The sequence below is a fragment of the Pseudochaenichthys georgianus genome, unplaced genomic scaffold (assembly GCF_902827115.2).
Source record: "Pseudochaenichthys georgianus unplaced genomic scaffold, fPseGeo1.2 scaffold_1697_arrow_ctg1, whole genome shotgun sequence".
NCBI lineage: Eukaryota > Metazoa > Chordata > Actinopteri > Perciformes > Channichthyidae > Pseudochaenichthys > Pseudochaenichthys georgianus.
This window is the reverse complement of record NW_027262492.1, coordinates 1,524-26,235: the sequence shown is the minus strand read 5'-3', so window position 1 is coordinate 26,235 and position 24,712 is coordinate 1,524. Positions and strand designations below refer to the sequence as shown.

General features: G+C 42.9%; 1 protein-coding gene across 1 annotated transcript; it reads left to right on the top strand.

The window, feature by feature from the left end:
• Nucleotides 1-370: 370 nt before the first annotated feature.
• LOC117441463 (tyrosine-protein kinase CSK-like) lies at nucleotides 371-23,683 on the top strand. The gene is made up of 10 exons (XM_034077550.1): nucleotides 371-374; nucleotides 504-802; nucleotides 13,969-14,062; nucleotides 15,721-15,786; nucleotides 16,054-16,153; nucleotides 16,346-16,436; nucleotides 16,657-16,730; nucleotides 17,619-17,814; nucleotides 19,656-19,742; nucleotides 22,158-23,683. The coding sequence occupies exons 1-10, from the start codon at nucleotides 371-373 to the stop codon at nucleotides 22,338-22,340; spliced, it is 1,194 nt and encodes a 397-aa protein (XP_033933441.1). The 3' UTR covers nucleotides 22,341-23,683.
• Nucleotides 23,684-24,712: the final 1,029 nt, after the last annotated feature.

The window sequence follows — 24,712 nt, the reverse complement described above, 5'->3', positions numbered from 1 at the left end:
TGTGTGTGTGTGTGTGTGTGTGTGTGTGAGAAACATGCCATATTTGTTTTTGTGTAACATGTCGGCCTTTCATTTCAAAGGAGGAGTCCACTTCTGGCCATATGTATTTGTAAAAGCTCCTACCTGCCGATAACGATGACGTGTTGGTGCTTCTCTGCATCTCAGAAGAGCTACGAGGAAGAACTTTAGATCCCCATAAAGCTGGATGGGGATAGTTCTCCGTGTCGTGTCGAATGACCACATAATCATTAAAACACATAGTCGTGTACTCTGATCGCCTCCTTCTCCGTTAAAGTGTATTCTAGTCTTCTACGTGTTTAACATCTGGATGTACGTGTCAGGGGGCAAAGGAAGTGAGGGGGGGTTTACAATGGGTAAAGACCAGGGGGCTTGATGATGGGATGGACCAGCTGTCTCTCTCCTCTGAGGATGAAGCTGCATTTCAGATCCATTCCACTTTATATTCTTCATCACTTTAAATATAACAAAACATCATGTATCAGTTTCTCCACTCTGTTCCTCCTCCTTCTTTCTCCTGATATTCCCGCCTCTCTTCTCACTCTTCTCCTTCTCCCCTCACAGCTGGTTCCACGGGAAGATAACCCGCGAGCAGGCGGAGCGACTGCTCTACCCCCCGGAGACGGGCCTGTTCCTGGTGAGAGAGAGCACCAACTACCCCGGAGACTACACCCTGTGCGTCAGCTGCGACGGCAAGGTGGAGCACTACCGCATCATCTACCACAACGGGAAGCTCACCATCGACGAGGAGGAGTACTTCGAGAACCTCATGCAGCTGGTGGAGGTGAGCAGCTTGGCTTTGATACTAACACTGAAGGTCCTCTTCCAGCATCAGAGCAACGTGATAACAAAGCTATCCCAACTGGAGCATCAGGACTGCTTGAGGCTGATGATAGCTATGTGATTAACATGATGACTCAGCCTCTATGGAGAGAGACATCAAGCATGCTCATTTCTGACGTGGAGCTAATCTGAAGTAAACATTGAAGACTGCTTTCTGTTCCTCCATCTTGAGACTGTGTGACTCCCTCTCTTGATATCAGCATGTGAAGGACACTGCTCAGGACCTAGTCTCTGTATGTGAGGACTCCTTCCTTCTGGAGAGGATCAGAGACACATGGATCAGAGGCTGAAGCTCAAGCCGGGGACGAGAGATTATTAACATGTTGTTTTGAATTCAGTCAGAATTTTACGATTTTCTGAGAAAAGTCATAATTTTTTGATTTTGAGAAAAATGTAAGAATTTTTAGAAGAAAGTCAGGATTTTGAGAAAAAGTCAGGATTTTTAGAAGAAAGTCAGGATTTTGAGAAAAAGTCAGGATTTTTAGAAGAAAGTCAGGATTTTGAGAAAAAGTCAGGATTTTTAGAAGAAAGTCAGGATTTTTACAAGAAAGTAAGAATTTTGAGAAAAAGGTCAGGATTTTTAGAACGAAAGTGGATTTGAGGAAAAAAGTATGATTTTTTTTAGAAGAAAGTAAGAATTTGAGAAAAAAGTCAGAATTTGAGAAAAAATTCAGGATTTTGAGAGAAAGTCTGAATTTGAGAAAAGCTAAAGATTTTTCGAAGAAAGTCAGGAGGTTTTACAAGATTAAGAATTTGAGAAAAAGTCAGGATTTTGAGAGAAAGTCAGAATTTTGAGAAAAAAAGTCAGATTTTGAGAAAAAAGTCAGGATTTTGAGAGAAAGCCAGAATTTTGAGGAAAAAAGTCAGGATTTTGAGAAAAAAGTCAGGATTTTGAGAGAAAGTCTGAATTTTGAGAAAAAAGTAAAGATTTTTAGAAGAAAGTCAGGATTTTTACAAGAAAGTAAGAATTTTGAGAAAAAGGTCAGGATTTTTAGAAGAAAGTCAGGATTTTGAGAAAAAAGTCAGGATTTTGAGAAAAAAGTCAGGATTTTGAGAAAAAAGTCAGGATTTTGAGAGAAAAGTAAGAATTTTGAGAGAAAGTCAGAATTTTAAGGAAAAAAGTCAGGATTTTGAGAAAAAAGTCAGGATTTTGAGAGAAAGTCTGAATTTTGAGAGAAATAAAGAATTTTGAGGTTTTGAGAAAAAAAGCCAACATCTGAGTAAAAACTCAGTATTTCATGACACTGACAGGATGTAGATTACCTACAAGAACCGGTGTTCTTCTCACAGCCTCTCGTGATCAGCTCCCTGTTTGAGAGGACACTCCTGTTGCTGCTGAACGCTGGAACGTTTCCCACCCGCACCGCCCGATGAACACACAGCAGTTATTTCCCAAGCTGATCTCCAGCGATGTGAAGACAAGAAGTACCTTATTCATCCCAATATGGGAAACGTTGTTGTTGCAGCAGCATGAAACAAAACAAGGCATTGCACATAAGTAGAAATGAAAAGAGTAGAAATAAACAATTCTAAAATAGAAATAAACCAGCTTTACAGAGTAAGACACATATACAGATGACCGTATGGATAAAAACAGCATTGAAGGGTTTCTGTTAACACGATATAAGCAGGATATTATTTGCATCAAGTGTGCGAGGAAAGGGATATTCAATTATAACGGTGAGAACTGGATTCACTCAGGTTTCAGATGAGATAGACACGAATCATGTTGTTCCTCACTTCCATATTGTGATCCTTTATTAACCCTTAAAGTCGGAGGCCTTCAGAGAGGGGCTCAATGAGTGGAGATCACACACAACAGCCTCGACCAGGGGTGTCAAACTCAATTTCATCACGGGCCACTGAGGGCCAGTTGTAACTTTAAGACTATATAGATATTTAATATATATAAAATAATGTTATTGCCTCTGCATTGGATTGTTATCGGATAGGGTAATAACTTCATAATTAACTACTTCTGAAAGCAGAAGTCTAGGGCAAATAATTGCAAGTCTCTTCAGTGAGAATGTCACAAAATGTTTTAAAAAGAAAAGCCAAATTCTGAAGAAAAAAAGTCACAAAATATAAGTGAAATTTTGGAGAGAAAAAAGTGACATTTTGAAAGAAAAGTCAAATTCTGAGAAAAAAAGTCCAATTTGAGATGCATTGTGGGACATGTAGTTTATGCGCAACGTGCTTATAGCCATATAATAAACATATTATATTCTTTCAGAGCTGTTGTGGGCCACATACAATGAAGTCACGGGCCGGATTTGGCCCCCGGGCCTTGTGTTTGACACCCCTGGCCTAGACGTGTATGATCTGGTTAAGGAGCCAGTTCAGATATGCACTCGTTCAGGGAACTCCAACTAGTTTTGAATTAGTCCCTGAGACTGACCTCTTCGATGTGTGAGTTGTCCTTTGCCATTTCTTACCACCTACGGCTGGTTCTGTCACTTACTGCCTTTGCCTGGATATATTCGACCAGTTGTGTCCCTGGTACCGTGAACGGTGGTGATGTCTTTAGATGTCATTGTTTTATTTAAAAGTCTGAAGTATTTGACATTTAAATAAGTGACAATGAATGTGTGAATTTAAAACACAAAGACAATCAGTTGTATCTGACACACGCGCACACACACACACACACACACACACACACATCTGTATCTGCATCACGAGTGTGAATTGAAGCGGCTGAAAGATAGATGTTATATTTACATGGATTCTAAAAGGTATTTTTCTCTCAAAGCCTTTGAATAATGTTCTGAGAATTAGCCATTGACGGAAAATACCCTTTGATACTGAATCCACCATAAAGTGTCTTTTTCAAAGCAAATAGTTGCAGAAGAAAAGACTTCTCCAATAAGAGACACCTCTGTGCTGATTACATATTGAAGACCTGGATTCATCAGCACGATCATGCGCTAAAAATACATTTGAATGCACTAAAAGACTGACTTCTCATCATTTTAAAGTTTAACAAGCTGAAGCTGCCATGAACACTCGAAAATAGCCAAATATCTAGATAATCAATTCTTTAAATCTTATTTAATGCAAACATGTCAGAAAATACAGTTTTTAACCTCAATTTCATGCGTTTACACTAAATGTGAATGTGAGGTTTAGGACTGACCACACAAGCCATTCAAGACTTCACCTTTGATCCTTTGTCGTAGAGAATGATCCGCAGACTAACATCTATAGCCCTAAAAGCACTAATTATCACGTCTCTTTGCATTCCTCAAGATGATATGGAAACACTGCTCACAGTATGATGCAGCTGCCCCCTGCTGGTTGCTGCGTAGATTGCACCCTGTGCTGCAGTAGCATTTCCTTTGTTTGTCCCACCACGCTTTGAGCGGAGGAATCTGATGCTTTTGTTTTTGAGGTTGATTCTGATCAAAGGGTTTGCAGCATGCCTCGTTCCTGATGTGAGAGCGCAGTGTTCCTCCATGCAGAAGGTTTAGTTGCATGCGTGTGTTTGTCAGTAGTGAACATGCCACAAGATGGATTTGATTATACCGTGTTCGAGTGTTTTCATATAGATCTCCTTTTGCTTCAAATCATCCAATTATTTCGTAGGTGTTCTTGTTTGTTCTTCTACCTTAGTGCCACGCGGACAGAATGTCAGATTCCAAGCCAACACTTGGGGAATAACTGATGTTCAAATGATGATTTTGGAGGTAAAACATTCCCTTATTCCTCTTTATTCCTCTGGCCTGATTTGACTGAGCAGACACTGACGGGTTGTTTGGTTCGGATGTGTTTCCTGGGTTAAAGATCAGATGCATGGACGACCTCTCTCACACACACACACACACACACACACACACACACACACACCATGTTTACATCACTTCAGGGGACTTGACTTACATGCATTTCCTGGGCCCAAGAGTTCAACACTTGTAATCCCTATCTGATCAGATCAGATTTGGATTTTAGGATCACTTTGATATCAGATCAGGAAATCCAATCCAAGCTTTAATCTGGATCAAATCTTCAAAACGGGTTCAAACCGACAACACGGGATTGGGATCAATTTGATCCCAAAAAACGGGATTATCCTGATCCCACCAGAGGGGCGGGTTTCCAGTGGATTACCAGAGCAACATGTACTGTACAATTTATTTAAAAATATGTTTCAATATAAATAAGATGGCAAAGTTTGTTAACTGAAATAATACACCATTTTTAGCCTTCATGGCAAATCAATTTATTTTTCATTTTTTTCAACCAAATGTCGATGACAAATGTTTATGCTCATGAAAGTATCACAACAAAGATTGTCAATCACAAATGTTATTTAGATTAAAGAAAAAATATCTTCAACAAACAAAAGTCCATCGTCTGTCATCACCTTTCAAAAGTAAGTGCGGACAATAGAAGTCTGCTATGTGGTCTCTTGTCTTCCTTGTATTATTTGTCATGTCCACTAGATGGCGCTCGGTAGGATTAAAGCACTGATATTCAGGATCTAGTCATCTCGAAAAGTCGTAATCTGGATCAGGCTGATCCTATCCTGAATTGCTTTGAACTCCAGGGACAACATCTGTCCGACTTGTCTGATCCAGGATCACGAAACATGGGATTTCAACATCTGATTGAGATTAAAAGTGTTGAACTCCTGGGCCCTGGAGACTTATCCTAAAATGAATGATTCCCCGTATGTCCCCATAAGGGAGGCGAGTCCCCACACGTGACTGTGTAAACAGATGTAGGTCCCCACAAGGATAGTAATGCTAGTACACACACACACTCCTAATCTTCTTCAGAAGCTTCACACACACCGTCAGACTTCAGCAGAGTCTCATTCATTCAGAAGACGATGCCGTCATCTCAAACGTGTCTGTGATTTAAATCAACCATATCTGAGGGGGTAAGTGTCTGGGAAATGTCTCCGCTTCTCTGTACCCAGATGTAGAAAATAAGTAGTATTTGTAGAGTTATTCTGGCAGCCAATCAGCGCAGACATGCGACTGGGATTGGAACCACTTTACAAAGATACAAAGATAAAGCACCGGGACGTTAGTCACACATTTGAAGCCAGCCTACAGACCAGTGACCTAAAGGTGGAGGAGGTGGGAGAGTTAGTCGCTGGCTAGTGATTTGTGGAGGAGGATATTAAACATGAATTTAAGGACTGTAAATGTGTTGTTAAGTTGGGCAGCAGCGTTTTGGAAATATTGCCATGTCTTCAGGATGTGGGACGAGGAGCCATAAAGGATGTTGAAGCAGCCAATGATATGTGTTTGGGTTCATCGTCCTATATAGAGCTGGGTACCCGCTGTCGCTGTCTGAGGGTCTGCAGGTCCAGCTGTGGCTCTCCAACCTGTCTGCAGAAACGTTGCTCTCAGAAACAATGCCTGACGTGTTCTGGACGTAATATGGTCTGTGTTTACATTAGCATCGCTAACACTCAGAGCTAATCTGTACTGGAGAGAGTCTGTGAAGAAGCAGGAAATCAAAAGGAACTCGCCTTGTGGTGAACCAGAGAGAGAGAGAGAGAGAGAGAGAGAGAGAGAGAGAGAGAGTTTGAGCTCCATGCTGTTTCAGAGAGAGTCCTTGATGTGGTTTGGAACATGATGGAGTTTAATCATTTAATCATTTATCTGAGTTTCTGCTGGGAGGGTTCTCCTGATGAGCTCTCCTCTCTGAGACCTATGATTAATAACATTAATATAATGAGACCTTTCAAGGAAGGTCACCAAACCATGACATTAAAGAAAAGGACAGAATCCACTCCATCAAACAGGATCCTCGTGGTTTTGGAAATGTTCAAATTGGACAGTTTCCAAAGACAATCAGAATCCCTTTATTAGTCCCACAGAGGGGAAAGTTACAGTACTTCATACTTCTCTCATGTTGAACTCAAATACCTGTACTTTCTACTTCTCACATGTTGAACTCAAATACCTGTACTTTCTACTTCTCACATGTTGAACTCAAATACCTGTACTTTCTACTTCTCACATGTTGAACTCAAATACCTGTACTTTCTACTTCTCTCACGTTGAACTCAAATACCTGTACTTTCTACTTCTTACATGTTGAACTCAAATACCTGTACTTTCTACTTCTCTCACGTTGAACTCAAATACCTGTACTTTCTACTTCTCACATGTTGAACTCAAATACCTGTACTTTCTACTTCTCTCACGTTGAACTCAAATACCTGTACTTTCTACTTCTCACATGTTGAACTCAAATACCTGTACTTTCTACTTCTCACATGTTGAACTCAAATACCTGTACTTTCTACTTCTCTCACGTTGAACTCAAATACCTGTACTTTCTACTTCTCACACGTTGAACTCAAATACCTGTACTTTCTACTTCTCACATGTTGAACTCAAATACCTGTACTTTCTACTTCTCACATGTTGAACACAAATACCTGTACTTTCTACTTCTCTCACGTTGAACTCAAATACCTGTACTTTCTACTTCTCTCACGTTGAACTCAAATACCTGTACTTTCTACTTCTCACATGTTGAACTCAAATACCTGTACTTTCTACTTCTCACATGTTGAACCCAAATACCTGTACTTTCTAATTCTTACATGTTGAACACAAATACCTGTACTTTCTACTTCTCTCACGTTGAACACAAATACCTGTACTTTCTACTTCTCTCACGTTGAACTCAAATACCTGTACTTTCTACTTCTCACATGTTGAACTCAAATACCTGTACTTTCTACTTCTCACATGTTGAACTCAAATACCTGTACTTTCTACTTCTCACATGTTGAACTCAAATACCTGTACTTTCTACTTCTCACATGTTGAACTCAAATACCTGTACTTTCTACTTCTCACATGTTGAACTCAAATACCTGTACTTTCTACTTCTCTCACGTTGAACTCAAATACCTGTACTTTCTACTTCTCACATGTTGAACTCAAATACCTGTACTTTCTACTTCTCACATGTTGAACTCAAATACCTGTACTTTCTACTTCTCTCACGTTGAACTCAAATACCTGTACTTTCTACTTCTCACACGTTGAACTCAAATACCTGTATTTTCTACTTCTCACACGTTGAACTCAAATACCTGTACTTTCTACTTCTCACATGTTGAACTCAAATACCTGTACTTTCTACTTCTCTCATGTTGAACTCAAATACCTGTACTTTCTACTTCTCTCATGTTGAACTCAAATACCTGTACTTTCTACTTCTCACATGTTGAACTCAAATACCTGTACTTTCTACTTCTCACATGTTGAACACAAATACCTGTACTTTCTACTTCTCACATGTTGAACTCAAATACCTGTACTTTCTACTTCTCACATGTTGAACACAAATACCTGTACTTTCTACTTCTCACATGTTGAACTCAAATACCTGTACTTTCTACTTCTCTCATGTTGAACTCAAATACCTGTACTTTCTACTTCTCACATGTTGAACACAAATACCTGTACTTTCTACTTCTCACATGTTGAACACAAATACCTGTACTTTCTACTTCTCACATGTTGAACTCAAATACCTGTACTTTCTACTTCTCACATGTTGAACTCAAATACCTGTACTTTCTACTTCTCACATGTTGAACACAAATACCTGTACTTTCTACTTCTCACATGTTGAACTCAAATACCTGTACTTTCTACTTCTCACATGTTGAACTCAAATACCTGTACTTTCTACTTCTCTCATGTTGAACTCAAATACCTGTACTTTCTACTTCTCTCATGTTGAACTCAAATACCTGTACTTTCTACTTCTCTCATGTTGAACTCAAATACCTGTACTTTCTACTTCTCTCATGTTGAACTCAAATACCTGTACTTTCTACTTCTCTCATGTTGAACTCAAATACCTGTACTTTCTACTTCTCTCATGTTGAACTCAAATACCTGTACTTTCTACTTCTTACATGTTGAACACAATACCTGTACTTTCTACTTCTCACATGTTGAACTCAAATACCTGTACTTTCTACTTCTCACATGTTGAACTCAAATACCTGTACTTTCTACTTCTCACATGTTGAACTCAAATACCTGTACTTTCTACTTCTCTCATGTTGAACTCAAATACCTGTACTTTCTACTTCTCTCATGTTGAACTCAAATACCTGTACTTTCTACTTCTCTCATGTTGAACTCAAATACCTGTACTTTCTACTTCTCTCATGTTGAACTCAAATACCTGTACTTTCTACTTCTCTCATGTTGAACTCAAATACCTGTACTTTCTACTTCTCTCATGTTGAACTCAAATACCTGTACTTTCTACTTCTCTCATGTTGAACTCAAATACCTGTACTTTCTACTTCTTACATGTTGAACACAAATACCTGTACTTTCTACTTCTTACATGATGAACCCAAATACCTGTACTTTCTACTTCTCACATGTTGAACTCAAATACCTGTACTTTCTACTTCTCTCATGTTGAACTCAAATACCTGTACTTTCTACTTCTCACATGTTGAACTCAAATACCTGTACTTTCTACTTCTCACATGTTGAACTCAAATACCTGTACTTTCTACTTCTCACATGTTGAACTCAAATACCTGTACTTTCTACTTCTCACATGTTGAACACAAATACCTGTACTTTCTACTTCTCACATGTTGAACTCAAATACCTGTACTTTCTACTTCTCACATGTTGAACTCAAATACCTGTACTTTCTACTTCTCTCATGTTGAACTCAAATACCTGTACTTTCTACTTCTCTCATGTTGAACTCAAATACCTGTACTTTCTACTTCTCTCATGTTGAACTCAAATACCTGTACTTTCTACTTCTCTCATGTTGAACTCAAATACCTGTACTTTCTACTTCTCTCATGTTGAACTCAAATACCTGTACTTTCTACTTCTCTCATGTTGAACTCAAATACCTGTACTTTCTACTTCTCACATGTTGAACACAAATACCTGTACTTTCTACTTCTTACATGATGAACTCAAATACCTGTACTTTCTACTTCTCACAAGTTGAACTCAAATACCTGTACTTTCTACTTCTCACATGTTGAACCCAAATACCTGTACTTTCTACTTCTTACATGTTGAACTCAAATACCTGTACTTTCTACTTCTTACATGTTGAACACAAATACCTGTACTTTCTACTTCTTACATGTTGAACACAAATACCTGTACTTTCTACTTCTTACATGTTGAACTCAAATACCTGTACTTTCTACTTCTCACATGTTGAACCCAAATACCTGTACTTTCTACTTCTTACATGTTGAACTCAAATACCTGTACTTTCTACTTCTTACATGTTGAACACAAATACCTGTACTTTCTACTTCTTACATGATGAACTCAAATACCTGTACTTTCTACTTCTCACATGTTGAACTCAAATACCTGTACTTTCTACTTCTTACATGATGAACTCAAATACCTGTACTTTCTACTTCTTACATGATGAACTCAAATACCTGTACTTTCTACTTCTTACATGATGAACTCAAATACCTGTACTTTCTACTTCTCACATGTTGAACTCAAATACCTGTACTTTCTACTTCTTACATGTTGAACACAAATACCTGTACTTTCTACTTCTTACATGATGAACTCAAATACCTGTACTTTCTACTTCTCACAAGTTGAACTCAAATACCTGTACTTTCTACTTCTCACATGTTGAACCCAAATACCTGTACTTTCTACTTCTCACATGTTGAACCCAAATACCTGTACTTTCTACTTCTTACATGTTGAACTCAAATACCTGTACTTTCTACTTCTTACATGTTGAACACAAATACCTGTACTTTCTACTTCTTACATGATGAACTCAAATACCTGTACTTTCTACTTCTCACATGTTGAACTCAAATACCTGTACTTTCTACTTCTTACATGATTGAACTCAAATACCTGTACTTTCTACTTCTTACATGATTGAACTCAAATACCTGTACTTTCTACTTCTTACATGTTGAACACAAATACCTGTACTTTCTACTTCTTACATGATGAACTCAAATACCTGTACTTTCTACTTCTCACATGTTGAACTCAAATACCTGTACTTTCTACTTCTCACATGTTGAACCCAAATACCTGTACTTTCTACTTCTTACATGTTGAACTCAAATACCTGTACTTTCTACTTCTCACATGTTGAACCCAAATACCTGTACTTTCTACTTCTCACATGTTGAACTCAAATACCTGTACTTTCTACTTCTTACATGTTGAACTCAAATACCTGTACTTTCTACTTCTTACATGTTGAACTCAAATACCTGTACTTTCTACTTCTCACATGTTGAACTCAAATACCTGTACTTTCTACTTCTTACATGTTGAACCCAAATACCTGTACTTTCTACTTCTTACATGTTGAACTCAAATACCTGTACTTTCTACTTCTCACATGTTGAACCCAAATACCTGTACTTTCTACTTCTCTCATTTTGAACTCAAATACCTGTACTTTCTACTTCTTACATGTTGAACTCCAAATACCTGTACTTTCTACTTCTCACATGTTGAACTCAAATACCTGTACTTTCTACTTCTTACATGTTGAACTCAAATACCTGTACTTTCTACTTCTTACATGTACATATAATAATATATTTAATTTATATAGCGCTTCTCATCTGCCAAGACAAATCTCGAAGTGCTTCACAACAAGGGATACTGATACGCTTTGAGATAATAAAAGACAAATAATTGTAATAATAATAAGAAATCAAAAAATAAAATATAAAATAGAGTACAAAAATAAAAGTCGGAGATAGCGATAAAAATGGCAGTACTCCAGGTGTACCGTGCTCAAAGTTTATTGGAAGGCCTGCCGAAAGAAGAGGGTCTTAAGGCCGGTTTTGAAGACCTCGGTGGAAGGGGCAGATCTCAGCTGATCTGGGAGGGAGTTCCAGAGGCGCGGGGCGAACGAGCAGAAGGCTCAGTCTCCCATTGTTCGGAGACGTGTGCGGGGGATGTAGAGAAGAGGAGCGCGGCTGGAGCGGAGAGAGCGGGCAGATGTCTGGGTATGAATGAGGTCACAGAGGTGTTTTGGGCTTTGTCCATTCAGGGCTCTGTACGTGAGGAGCAGAACCTTGAACTGGATCCTGTAGTGGACTGGGAGCCAGGGTAGTTTTCCAAGTATGGGGGTTATGTGAGCTGACCTTTTTGTACCGGTGAGAACTCTGGCTGTGCTGCTCTGGACTAGTTGCAAGCGGTTGATGGATTTGGCTGGGAGACCGGAGAGGAGTGCATTGCAATAGTCTAGTCTTGAGAAGACGAGTGCATGAACCAGTTTTTTGATGTCATCAGTTGAGAGTGAGCGCTTCAGTCGGGAAATGTTTTTCAGGTGAAAGAAGGAGGTCTTGGTGATATGCTTGATGTGGGCTTGGAAAGACAGAGTGGGGTCAAACCTCACACCGAGGTTGGTGACAACGGAGGAGAGAGGAATGAGCTGACCATCAAGGGAGGGGCTGATGTTGGTGACCTTGGCAAGCTGGTCGGTGGTGCCTATCAGGATTGCCTCCGTCTTGCTGCTGATGAGCTGAAGGTAGTTGGTGGTCATCCAGGAGCGGATGTCTTCCAGGCAGGTGTTTAGTGTTTGGATAGTGGTGGTATTGGGTTGTGTTTTGATGTAGACCTGAGTGTCGTCGGCATAGCAGTGGAAGTTGATGTTATGTTGTCTGATGATATGACCCAGAGGTAATAGATAGATTAAAAACAGGATCGGCCCCAGCACTGAGCCCTGTGGGACCCCGCATGTCACTGCGGTGTCGTCAGACCTGGAACCCCCCAGAGACACGTGGTACTTCCGGTTGGTGAGGTAGCTTGAGAACCACTTCAGAGCCGTGTCCGTCACCCTGGTGTAGGTCTCGAGGCGGTGGAGGAGGATGGTATGGTCCACTGTGTCGAAAGCCGCACTCAGGTCAAGAAGGACCAGGATGCTGGGTGACCCAGAGTCGGCTGCCATCAGTAGGTCGTTGGCTACTTTTATTAGGGCTGTTTCTGTACTGTGTGCAGGGCGGAAACCTGATTGGACGGTCTCATACATGTCATTGTCAGACAGATGAGACTGGAGCTGTGCGGCCACGACCTTCTCAAAACTTTCTACTTCTCTCATGTTGAACTCAAATACCTGTACTTTCTACTTCTTACATGTTGAACTCAAATACCTGTACTTTCTACTTCTCACATGTTGAACACAAATACCTGTACTTTCTACTTCTCACATGTTGAACACAAATACCTGTACTTTCTACTTCTCACATGTTGAACTCAAATACCTGTACTTTCTACTTCTTACATGTTGAACTCAAATACCTGTACTTTCTACTTCTACATGTTGAACTCAAATACCTGTACTTTCTACTTCTCACATGTTGAACTCAAATACCTGTACTTTCTACTTCTCTCATGTTCCAAACAGCTGGTTCCTTTAGTCTGAATGTGTGTTGGTGCGTGGTCATTATTCTTTAGAGTCACTGCGTGCCTATTGGTTGGAACACGATCCGTGTATCCATCACTTCCTGGTCTTCTCTAAAGAAGAGGGACCAATGGAAACGTTGTCATGTTGCCGTTGTTCAGCATGGAAACATTCATTAGCTAACAATGACATTATTGTTCTATTGATATAAAGGGAGGTCAGGTACTCTTTAAAGCAGCTGCTAGCTATGGGTACTTTTTACTGAAGGACACTTCAAAGCCTCTTTACTTTGACTTAAGTAAAGAAGTTTAGTCAGTACTTCTACTTTCACCAGAGTATTTTTAAACACGAGTATCTGTACTTCTACTTGAGTAAAGGATGTGTGTACTTCTACTTGAGTAAAGGATGTGTGTACTTCTACTTGAGTAAAGGATGCGTGTACTTCTACTTGAGTAAAGGATGTGTGTACTTCTACTTGATTAACGAATGTGTGTACTTCTACTTGAGTAAAGGATGTGTGTACTTCTACTTGAGTAAAGGATGTGTGTACTTCTACTTGAGTAAAGGATGTGTGTACTTCTACTTGAGTAAAGGATGTGGGTACTTCTACCTGAGTAAAGGATGTGTGTACTCTTGCCCTCTCTGCAGACTTCTGAGGATCCTCAGTTTTCTCTCCACGTGTATTAATGCGTTGAACCCTCTCTCTCTCAGCATTACACCAAAGACGCCGACGGCCTCTGCACTCGGCTCATCAAACCCAAACTGATGGAGGGGACGGTGGCAGCTCAGGACGAGTTCTCCAGGAGTAAGAACACACACACACACACACTCCTCACACACACTCTCTCCACACACACACTCTCTCTCCTCACACACACATTGTGTTCATCTTGTCGTGGCTTCCTTCCCTATTTGTAGATCAAGCCAATAGACGCCTTAAACCAGGGGGTTCAAACTCGAGGCTTCATCGTCTGTGGCCCTCAAGAGCTCTGAAAGAATATATGAGCACGTTGCCCATAAACTACATGTCCCACAATGCATCTCGTTTTGTGACATGCGCACTGAAGAGACTTGAAACTATCTGCCCTGGACTTCTGCTCTCAGACGTAGTTAATCATGAAGATATTGCCCCATCTGATAATAATCCAATGCAGAGGCGATAATGTCATACAACACATTATATTATATATATTATATATTTAGATCTGTATATTCATATAGTCTTAAAGTTACAGCCGGCCTTTTGAGTGCCCCATGCTGCTGATGTGGCCGCCATGACATTGAGTTTGACCCCCGTGCCTTAGACAGACATTTCTAACTCGCTTTCTTTCCCTTATCTTTGTGTCGCTCGCAGGCGACGAGTTGTTCGCCTGGGGCTGACATTATGCTCAAAGTAAAAGAACAAACTCAACAAAGTCAACACTCAAATATAATAATAAGCAACTTCGGTCTTTCTTTCTTTAAGGCTTACATAACTTTAAGGTTCGTTGAACGGTTAAAAGCGGTTCCTTTCCGACAGATTGCCCTTCTGTCACTTTAGAGGAGGCGCCGTGGGAATTGTAGTCTTTTATACCCCGTTGCCGACAGACGTCACGATGAGGTGGCCTTTTTTATGAAAACAAAACGCTAGTTAGCGGCATAACGGATTAAGAGATTCAAGGCTTCACCATCACGTGCACATTGGCCACAGGGCAGACTATGAACACCTGAAGGCACAGGCTCCTCCCACAGAGCAACATGAATACAGGAAGTGTCACAGGCTCCTCCCACAGAGCAACATGAATACAGGAAGTGTCACAGGCTCCTCCCACAGAGCAACATGAATACAGGAAGTGTCACAGGCTCCTCCCACAGAGCAACATGAATACAGGAAGTGTCACAGGCTCCTCCCACAGAGCAACATGAATACAGGAAGTGTCACAGGCTCCTCCCACAGAGCAACATGAATACAGGAAGTGTCACAGGCTCCTCCCACAGAGCAACATGAATACAGGAAGTGTCACAGGCTCCTCCCACAGAGCAACATGAATACAGGAAGTGTCACAGGCTCCTCCCACAGAGCAACATGAATACAGGAAGTGTCACAGGCTCCTCCCACAGAGCAACATGAATACAGGAAGTAAAACAAATAAGACAACAGTGCCAGAAGAGTCTATATACAATAACTCAGACATCTGGGAAAGCTGAGTGTTCTCATCAATCGATGCCGTAGAGAAACGAGTAGAATTCTGCCCTGGAAATATTTGAAGTGGCCCGATTCCGCTCTTTAGGGTTTCCCCATGGCAACGGTCTGAGAGGCTGAATCCCCGTGTGGAGCTCATCATCTAGTTTTTAAGTAATAACTTGTGTGTAAAAATGCAATATGTTTCCACGGTGCCTCGTCAGTGCATGCTTTCGCCCGGTGCCTCTGTCACGTTGTTAGCTCCATAGCCTGCCAAGTCCTCTAAGTGTCTCCTCTCTCAGGCGGCTGGGCGCTGAACAGGAAGGAGCTGAAGCTGCTGCAGACCATCGGGAAGGGAGAGTTCGGAGGTGAGGAAATATCTCAGACCTCAAATGTCTTCTTTCCTGTCGAGCGACATCGTATTCGGTTAAAAGAAAAGAAAGCAGGTTGTCAAATTATAGTGTGTGTGTGTGTGTGTGTGTGTGTGTGTGTGTGTGTGTGTGTGTGTGTGTGTGTGTGTGTGTGTGTGTGTGTGTGTGTGTGTGTGTGTGTGTGTGTGTGTGTGTGTGTGTGTGTGTGTGTGTGTGTGTGTGTGTGTGTGTGTGTGTGTGTGTGTGTGTGTGTGTGTGTGTTAGATGTGATGGTGGGAGACTACAGAGGGAACAAAGTGGCGGTGAAGTGCATCAAAAACGACGCCACGGCGCAGGCGTTCATCGCCGAGGCCTCCGTCATGACGTGAGACCCTCCTCCGACACACACACACACACACACACACAAATGAAATGTATTATATCGCCTTGTTTTAGCGCGCCGTTCTCTTTCAGATTCAAACGGGCGATATATTTATATTGTTTATCTGTTGTTGACGGAGCAGAGACACCTTGATGTTTACAGCTAACACTTGTTGTTGTTGTTGTGTTTGTTTAGGCAACTGAGGCACAACAACCTGGTGCAGCTGTTGGGGGTGATCGTGGAGGAGAGGGGAAGTCTCTACATCGTCACCGAGTACATGGCTAAGGTCCGTCTCATGGGTTAGACTGCTTTGAAGCATGCGTCGCTTTCTCTTGTGTCCTTATAAGATAAGAAGAAAGATAAGAAGTTGATCCGAAAAGACGTGGCACAGTCAAAGTGTGAATACTTTGAAGGGGGGGGGCGAGTTTGAGTGTGGGGGGGGGGGGGGGGGGGCTTTCCTCGTATGACTGTGTGCTAACTGCTGTGTCCCCTGCTTGTCCCCACAGGGCAGTTTAGTGGACTACCTGCGCTCCAGAGGAAGGACCGTGCTCGGGGGGGACTGCTTACTCAAGTTCTCTCTGTGAGTCTTCATCATCATCATCATCTTCTTCTTACAGACTGAGACTGAGGCTCCTATCCAGAGTCACAGTTATTCAGTGGTGTAATATAACTAAGTAAACAATGGAGGTACTTGTACCTGAGTATTTTCACTTTATACTTTTACCCCACTACATTTATTTTACACATCAAGTTACTTTGCATATTTATGATATTACAAAATATAAATCAACACACATCATATATTCTTAATTATAGGTTAACAGCAAGTTATTCAAATGAACACATTTAAACAAAATAATTGTTTGTGCATTTTATACACACACACTCCGGGGCTTCCGCGAGGGGGTTTCTTGCCGGTCAAGTGTCGAAACTTACCGGTCATGTTTTAATAATAAGAAGAACTGTGTAGCAGAGCTTCCGTTAGCAGGTAGTTACCGGACTATGACCGGATATCATGATGTTTAAAACTCAGTTCGTGGGGCTCATTTTGATACGAGAGGATGATAAATACATGGATCCTGAGATTGCGGCTCAAGCCGGAGACGTATTCAGAAGAAGTCAGAATGTTGAGATTTAAGTTGTTTTGAATTCAGTCCGAATTTTCAGATTTTGACAAAAAAATCAGGATTTTGACAGAAAGTAAGAATTTTGAGAAGAAACTCAGTATTTTGGCAGGATGTTTGATTACAGAGAAGACCCGGCATTCCTTCATCTTGTGACTGAGTGACTCCCTCTCTTGGATATCAGCATGTGAAGGACACTGCTCAGGAACTAGCTGATGCTCTGTATGTGATGACTCCTTCCATCTGGAGAGGATCAGAAAGACATGGATCAGAGGCTGAAGCTCAAGCCAGTGATATTGTTCTGACTCTTATAATCCCCCCCCCCCTCCCCTCTGTCTCTTCAGTGACGTGTGTGAGGCCATGGAGTATCTGGAGAACAACAACTTCGTGCACAGAGACCTGGCGGCTCGAAACGTTCTGGTTTCTGACGACAACATCGCTAAAGTCAGCGACTTCGGGCTCACCAAGGAGGCGTCGTCCATCCAGGACACCGGAAAACTGCCCGTCAAGTGGACCTCCCCCGAAGCCATCAGGGAGAAGGTGAGATACGCGCCCGGGGTGTCCTGGTGCTTTCCGGGGAAGCAGCGTAAGCCAGTAGGAGGTCTTAAAGGTCTCCTATCGTACCACTGTTAGGCGTATATCCAGGGTTCTCCGTACGGCCATTAGAAGCCTGGAAAGTCATGGAAATGTAACTCAAACATAATTTATATTTTAGCTAATCGCCGAAATAGTATTACTATAATGATAATAAATACTGTATGGTATAGTAATGAAACGTAAAATGGCCTTTAACTGACGAGGTGTTTTGCTGGTGAGAGATTTTAGTCTATAGAAGCTCGTGAGCTATTTGATTTGTTTTAGAGGCTCAACAGGTTCAGACCTTATTTCCTGTTCCATGTTCAAATAAACCATGTTCAGTGGAACGCTGAGAAAGAGTCCTTGTTCTAGCCTCACCCCCCTCTAGTTCGGCCTGTTACTAAAGTGCTGATTCCGGGTCAGTAGCTTTAAAGAAAAACAAACCGCTGTGAGTCCCCGACACACCGGGGGCACGTGCGGCGGACTGGCCATCGGGCCGGTCGGATAAGTCACTCGCGCCCCTGCACGTGTTCATGCATAAAAGACATTAAGAAGTGCATGATGGGAGACCTTTAAGTAGAGACACATGTACACAAAGTACATGTTCTGCCGAAGTTGAAATCATACAAACCAAGAAAAACTGAAAATGTGACATGTCTGAGAATACATGACTTACACATCCGTGTTTTTGTAAGATACCGTATTCCAAGAGCCACGGAGAGAACCCGCGTGTTCCACGATGTCAAGCGACCGTTGTCTTTAGCATGGAGGCTCAGTAGCAAAGACTCACTTCGGTTTCCCCGTCAGAACGCGGTGGAAGAACTCTTAATATATCGGACTTTAACTGATGCTGATTTTGAACAGATGCGATCCGTTTTCTTCTGCCAGCGTTCAGTTTGTGAGGCCTTGCTCCAAACAGCCCGTCCAGCGCACTTTAAAGACTTACATTTTCTGCTGAATTATATCAAGCAAGAAAAACTAAAAACATGGCTGAGTATCTAAACTGCACCCGACAGATATGTTGTGTTCCTTCTCTCTCTCCAGATGAACTCTGATATATTGTGTTCCTTCTCTTCACGTCTCACGTCTCTGAACAGTTAGAGATATCTCCGTTGTCACACGTTTCCTCACCTGACCTCCGAAGTCAAGTACCCACCAAAGAGCAGTGGTGCGCTGTAACGTAGTACATTCACTTACGAGGCGTACACTTTCACATACTTGAGTATATATATTACACGCTTCCGATTATGGCAAAAATCATAATCTCGATTATTTGGGTCAATAAGTGTAAATGCGATTATTCATTGACTTTGAAAACATCCATTTATTGGAGAAAATGTAACGGTATGTTTTTAACGGTTGATTACCGTGAACTTTGAGAATAAACCAACAAAAAAATATAAATAAATAATCGTTTTATTTCGTTGCGATTAAAATACGATTAATTGAGCGGCCCTAATTGACACTACATTTAAAACACTTCCATGACGATGAAATACTTTTTCTGTGTACAAAGACGTATTCGTGTGTAATTAGCTTATCGGATATAATGTGGTACTTAAGTACTACGCAGCAGAATACAAAGTACCCGGACTCTGACCCACTTTGATAAACCACCACATTAAAAAGCTATATTCGGATTATATACTTTCCTTTGTAATAAATCAGTGTTGTTGATAATACTTCCAGAGTTTCACTGAAAGAGTTTTGCATCTGGAATCTTCTTGTGAGGGAATACGGTGTTTCCACTTTATCTGATATATCTGATGTGTGAGTTCTGTGCTCCCTGTTTCTCCGTCCTCCAGAGGTTTTCCACCAAGTCTGACGTCTGGAGTTACGGGATCTTACTTTGGGAGATCTACTCCTTTGGGCGCGTGCCTTACCCCAGAATTGTGAGTACCTGAACGCACCACCACAGCTTTGGACCTCTAGAGAAAGTGTTCAGGTGGAGGAGGGGACTAAGGGTGCTATTAGTGGGTTGGAACGAAGGATAGAAGGATGGAAGGAACGAAGGATGGAAGGATGGAAGGAAGGATGGAAGGATGGATGGATGGAAGGATGGATGGAAGGATGGATGCGGTAGTATACAGTCATTAAAGAACAGACTGCATATGAAATGGTTTATTTGAGCTTTTCGTCAAAGCACTGCAACGTCTAATGTCGGGGAATGTTCCGTTGTGTTTGTGTAATGTGCTAAATGTAGAAAATCAATAAATACATGTTTAAATATAAAATAAAAAATGCTACTTACACATTAATGTACCAGTAAAAATAATAATATACATGTAATACCGGCAGTGGCTCAGTTAGTCAGTCAGTAGGACTGTGAGCCACAGAGTCGCCGGTTCAAGTCCCCGACCAGACCTAAATATGGAGTGTGGACTGCTACTTGGAGAGGACCCAGTTCACCTCCTGCCCTGCCGTGGTGCCCTTGAGCAAGGCACCGGACACCCCCCTGGGGCTAGACTCCTGGTGCCAGACTCCTAGTGCTAGACTCCTAGTGCTAGACTCCTGGTGCCAGACTCCTAGTACTAGACTCCTAGTGCCAGACTCCTGGTGCCAGACTCCTGGTGCCAGACTCCTGGTGCCAGACTCCTGGTGCCAGACTCCTGGTACCAGACTCCTAGTGCTAGACTCCTGGTACCAGACTCCTAGTGCTAGACTCCTGGTACCAGACTCCTAGTGCTAGACTCCTAGTGCTAGACTCCTGGTGCCAGACTCCTAGTGCTAGACTCCTGGTACCAGACTCCTAGTGCTAGACTCCTGGTACCAGACTCCTGGTGCCAGACTCCTGGTGCTAGACTCCTGGTACCAGACTCCTAGTGCTAGACTCCTGGTACCAGACTCCTAGTGCTAGACTCCTGGTACCAGACTCCTAGTGCTAGACTCCTGGTACCAGACTCCTAGTGCTAGACTCCTGGTACCAGACTCCTAGTGCTAGACTCCTAGTGCTAGACTCCTGGTGCCAGACTCCTAGTGCTAGACTCCTGGTACCAGACTCCTAGTGCTAGACTCCTGGTACCAGACTCCTAGTGCTAGACTCCTGGTACCAGACTCCTAGTGCTAGACTCCTAGTGCTAGACTCCTAGTGCTAGACTCCTAGTGCTAGACTCCTGGTACCAGACTCCTAGTGCTAGACTCCTGGTGCCAGACTCCTAGTACTAGACTCCTAGTGCCAGACTCCTAGTGCTAGACTCCTAGTGCCAGACTCCTGATGCTAGACTCCTGGTACCAGACTCCTAGTGCTAGACTCCTGGTGCCAGACTCCTAGTACTAGACTCCTAGTGCCAGACTCCTAGTGCTAGACTCCTGCTTCTAGACTCCTAGTGCTAGACTCCTGGTGCCAGACTCCTGGTGCTGGACTTCTGGTGCCAGACTCCTGGTGCTGGACTCCTGGTGCCAGACTCCTAGTGCTAGACTCCTGGTGCCAGACTCCTGGTGCTGGACTCCTGCTTCTAGACTCCTAGTGCTAGACTCCTGGTGCTAGACTCCTGGTGCCAGACTCCTGGTGCCAGACTCCTGGTGCTGGACTCCTGGTGCCAGACTCCTGGTGCCGGACTCCTGGTGCCAGACTCCTAGTGCTAGACTCCTGGTGCTAGACTCCTGGTGCCAGACTCCTAGTGCTAGACTCCTGCTTCTAGACTCCTAGTGCTAGACTCCTGGTGCCAGACTCCTGGTGCTGGACTCCTGGTGCCAGACTCCTAGTGCTAGACTCCTGCTTCTAGACTCCTAGTGCTAGACTCCTGCTTCTAGACTCCTGGTGCTAGACTCCTGGTGCCAGACTCCTGGTGCTAGACTCCTGGTGCCAGACTCCTGGTGTTAGACTCCTGGTGCCAGACTCCTGGTGCTAGACTCCTGGTGCCAGACTCCTGGTGCTAGACTCCTAGTGCCAGACTCCTGGTGCTAGACTCCTGGTACCAGGATGGGTGAAAGCAGAGAACACGTGTCACTGTGTGCTGTCTGCATGTGTGACCTTTACAGAGGGGTTCATCCCTCCCAATATATATAATAAAGGGATTGTGCTATTTAATTTAACCGAGCTCCACCAGCAGAGGGCAGACTCCCTTTATTCTGCACTGGTTTACTGAACTCTGTTTTTAAATAATGACACCGCCGGAGCAGGAGAGGAACATGTGGAACGTTATGTCTTCATGCTTCACTTCTCCTTGGATTCACTTGATTACTTATTTGTTGTCGACTGTTTTTAATAAAGCTAATATTTATAGTTGGCTCGGGCTTGATCAGACTGTATTCTGTATCTCTCTCTCTCCGTCACCCTTGTCTGACCCGTCTGTCTCTCTCCCCAGCCTCTGAAGGAGGTGGTGCCCCGGGTGGAGAAGGGATACAAAATGGACGCCCCTGACGGCTGCCCCCCGGTGGTTTACGACCTGATGAAGCAGTGCTGGACCCTGGACTCTGTGGTGCGGCCATCTTTCCACATGCTGAGGGACAAACTGCAGCACATCAGAGCCAAGGAGCTGTACCTGTGAGGGGGGGGGGGGGGCAAGAAGAATTTACACAATTACCATCATAGACTTATGTGGGTAATTGGACAATTTGGACAATTTTTGAGTGGTTTTGCGAGTTATTGAGGACGTGTTCGGGATCACAAATGGCCAAGGAGCTCGACTAGCCACTTTGTGAACCCGGAAATGTTAAGTACCCCAACGTGTTATCTTAGGGTCTCCAGCACTTAGAAACTGCCGGATGCTAACCTAGATATGTTGGGCAATTAGCATCATAGACTTATGTGGAACGATTGGACACTTTTGGAGTGGGTTAGGAGGTTATAGTGGAAGAGGAGGAAGCGGGACCACAACATCTTCCTCCCCCCTGACCTCCGCCCACGAGGACTGTTTCCCGTTTGTGTCGTAAAGCTCCTCCCTCTTTCTATTTGCCACTCTGTGAACTCGGAGATGTCGAGTACCCCAAAGTGTTATGTTAGAAACGAGAGTAGGGGTCTCCAGCACATAGAAACTACATTAGAGAACAATAACCCACAAAACCACTAATAATAACGTCTACTATCGTCCACATTAAGTTCTAATCGATGCTAATCCACACTAACTGTGCAAACTGCAGGCTAGCATCCGGCAGTTTCTATGAGCTGGGGACCCCCTAAACGTTTATATCATTACACTTTGGGGTCTTCCGCATCTCCAGGTTCAGGACTCTAGGACCTGGAGACAAACCGTTACCCGCCGTCTCTCTTTTGGTTTCTCCTCCGCCTCTTGTCGTTCCTCCTCTCCTGAACTCGGCATCATACCTGGAGAGGCTGGGCCTTTCCCTCCAGTTTGTCAGCTGCTTTTCTTCCTCCTCTCATCTTCGTCATCATTCCTGGATCTCTGCATGAATCCTTCCCCCAGGTTTGTGTCAGATGTGGGGCTTTAAATCTGAGAAAAGTGCCTCCAGAGCTCCAGGGTCTGCTCCTCCACCTGGACTGCTTTCTTTGGGGTTTTTAATTGGTTTTTTTACGGAAATCTTTTTTATTGCTTTCCTTTTTTTTTCGGGGAGGATCTCATTTTTTTTTTTTGCCGTCTCCTCCGCCTCAATTTCCAGCATCAGAGACCATGAAGAGGAACGGGGGAAGAGAGGCGGACAATAACGAACACGCAAGGTTTTTTGGGGGGGGTTTAGAGGCAGTTCCCAAACACTCATCATACGTGGGCTTGTTTTTATATCAAAATATATTTAAAGGATTAAAAAAAAGACAAAAAAGGGGGGGGGGGTGCATGCTGTGTTTGAGAGGCCTTGGGTTCAAACTGTCCGTGCTTTTAATGTGTTCATTGTTTTATTATGCTACCATGGTTACAAATAAATCATTCCATCTGAACAGCGTGCATCCTTACTGTGTGTGTGTGTGTGTGTGTGTGTGTGTGTGTGTGTGTGTGTTGTGTGTGTGTGTGTGTGTGTGTGTGTGTGTGTGTGTGTGTGTGTGTGTGTGTGTGTGTGTGTGTGTGTGTGTGTGTGTGTGTGTGTGTGTGTGTGTGTGTGTGTGTGTGTGTGTGTGTGTGTGTGTGTGTGTGTGTGTGTGTGTGTGTGTGTGTGTGTGTGTGTGTGTGTGTGTGTGGAGAGACAATCAATCTGCATCTAATGCAGGGTTTAACTGGAGAAATTAACTGTGTGTGTGTGTGTGTGGGCGTGGGTGTGTGTGTCTCTCTGTGTGTGTGTGTGTGTGTGTGTGTGTGTGTGTGTGTGTGTGTCTCTCTGTGTGTGTGTGTGTGTGTGTGTGTGTGTGTGTGTGTGTGTGTGTGTGTGTGTGTGTGTGTGTGTGTGTGTGTGTCTCTCTCTGTGTGTGTGTGTGTGTGCGGTGTGTGTGTGTACTAGTATTACCATACTTGTGGGGACCTAGATCTGTTTACATAGTCACGTGTGGGGACTCGCCTCCCTTATGGGGACAAGTTGGAGGTCCCCATAAGGGATCATTAATTTTAGGGTGAAGACTTGGTTAGGATAAGTCTCCAGGAAATGCATGTAAGTCACTGTAGTGTGTGTGTGTGTGTGTGTGTGTGTGTGTGTGGTGTGTGTGTGTGTGTGTGTGTGTGTGTGTGTGTGTGTGTGTGTGTGTGTGTGTGTGTGTGTTGTGTGTGTGTGTGTGTGTGTGTGTGTGTGTGTGTGTGTGTGTGTGTGTGTGTGTGTGTGTGTGTGTGTGTGTACTAGTATTACCATACTTGTGGGGACCTAGATCTGTTTACATAGTCACGTGTGGGGACTCGCCTCCCTTATAGGATAAGTCTCCAGGAAATGCATGTAAGTCACTGTAGTGTGTGTGTGTGTGTGTGTGTGTGTGTGTGTGTGTGTGTGTGTGTGTGTGTGTGTGTGTGTGTGTGTGTGTGTGTGTGTGTGTGTGTGTGGGTGTGTG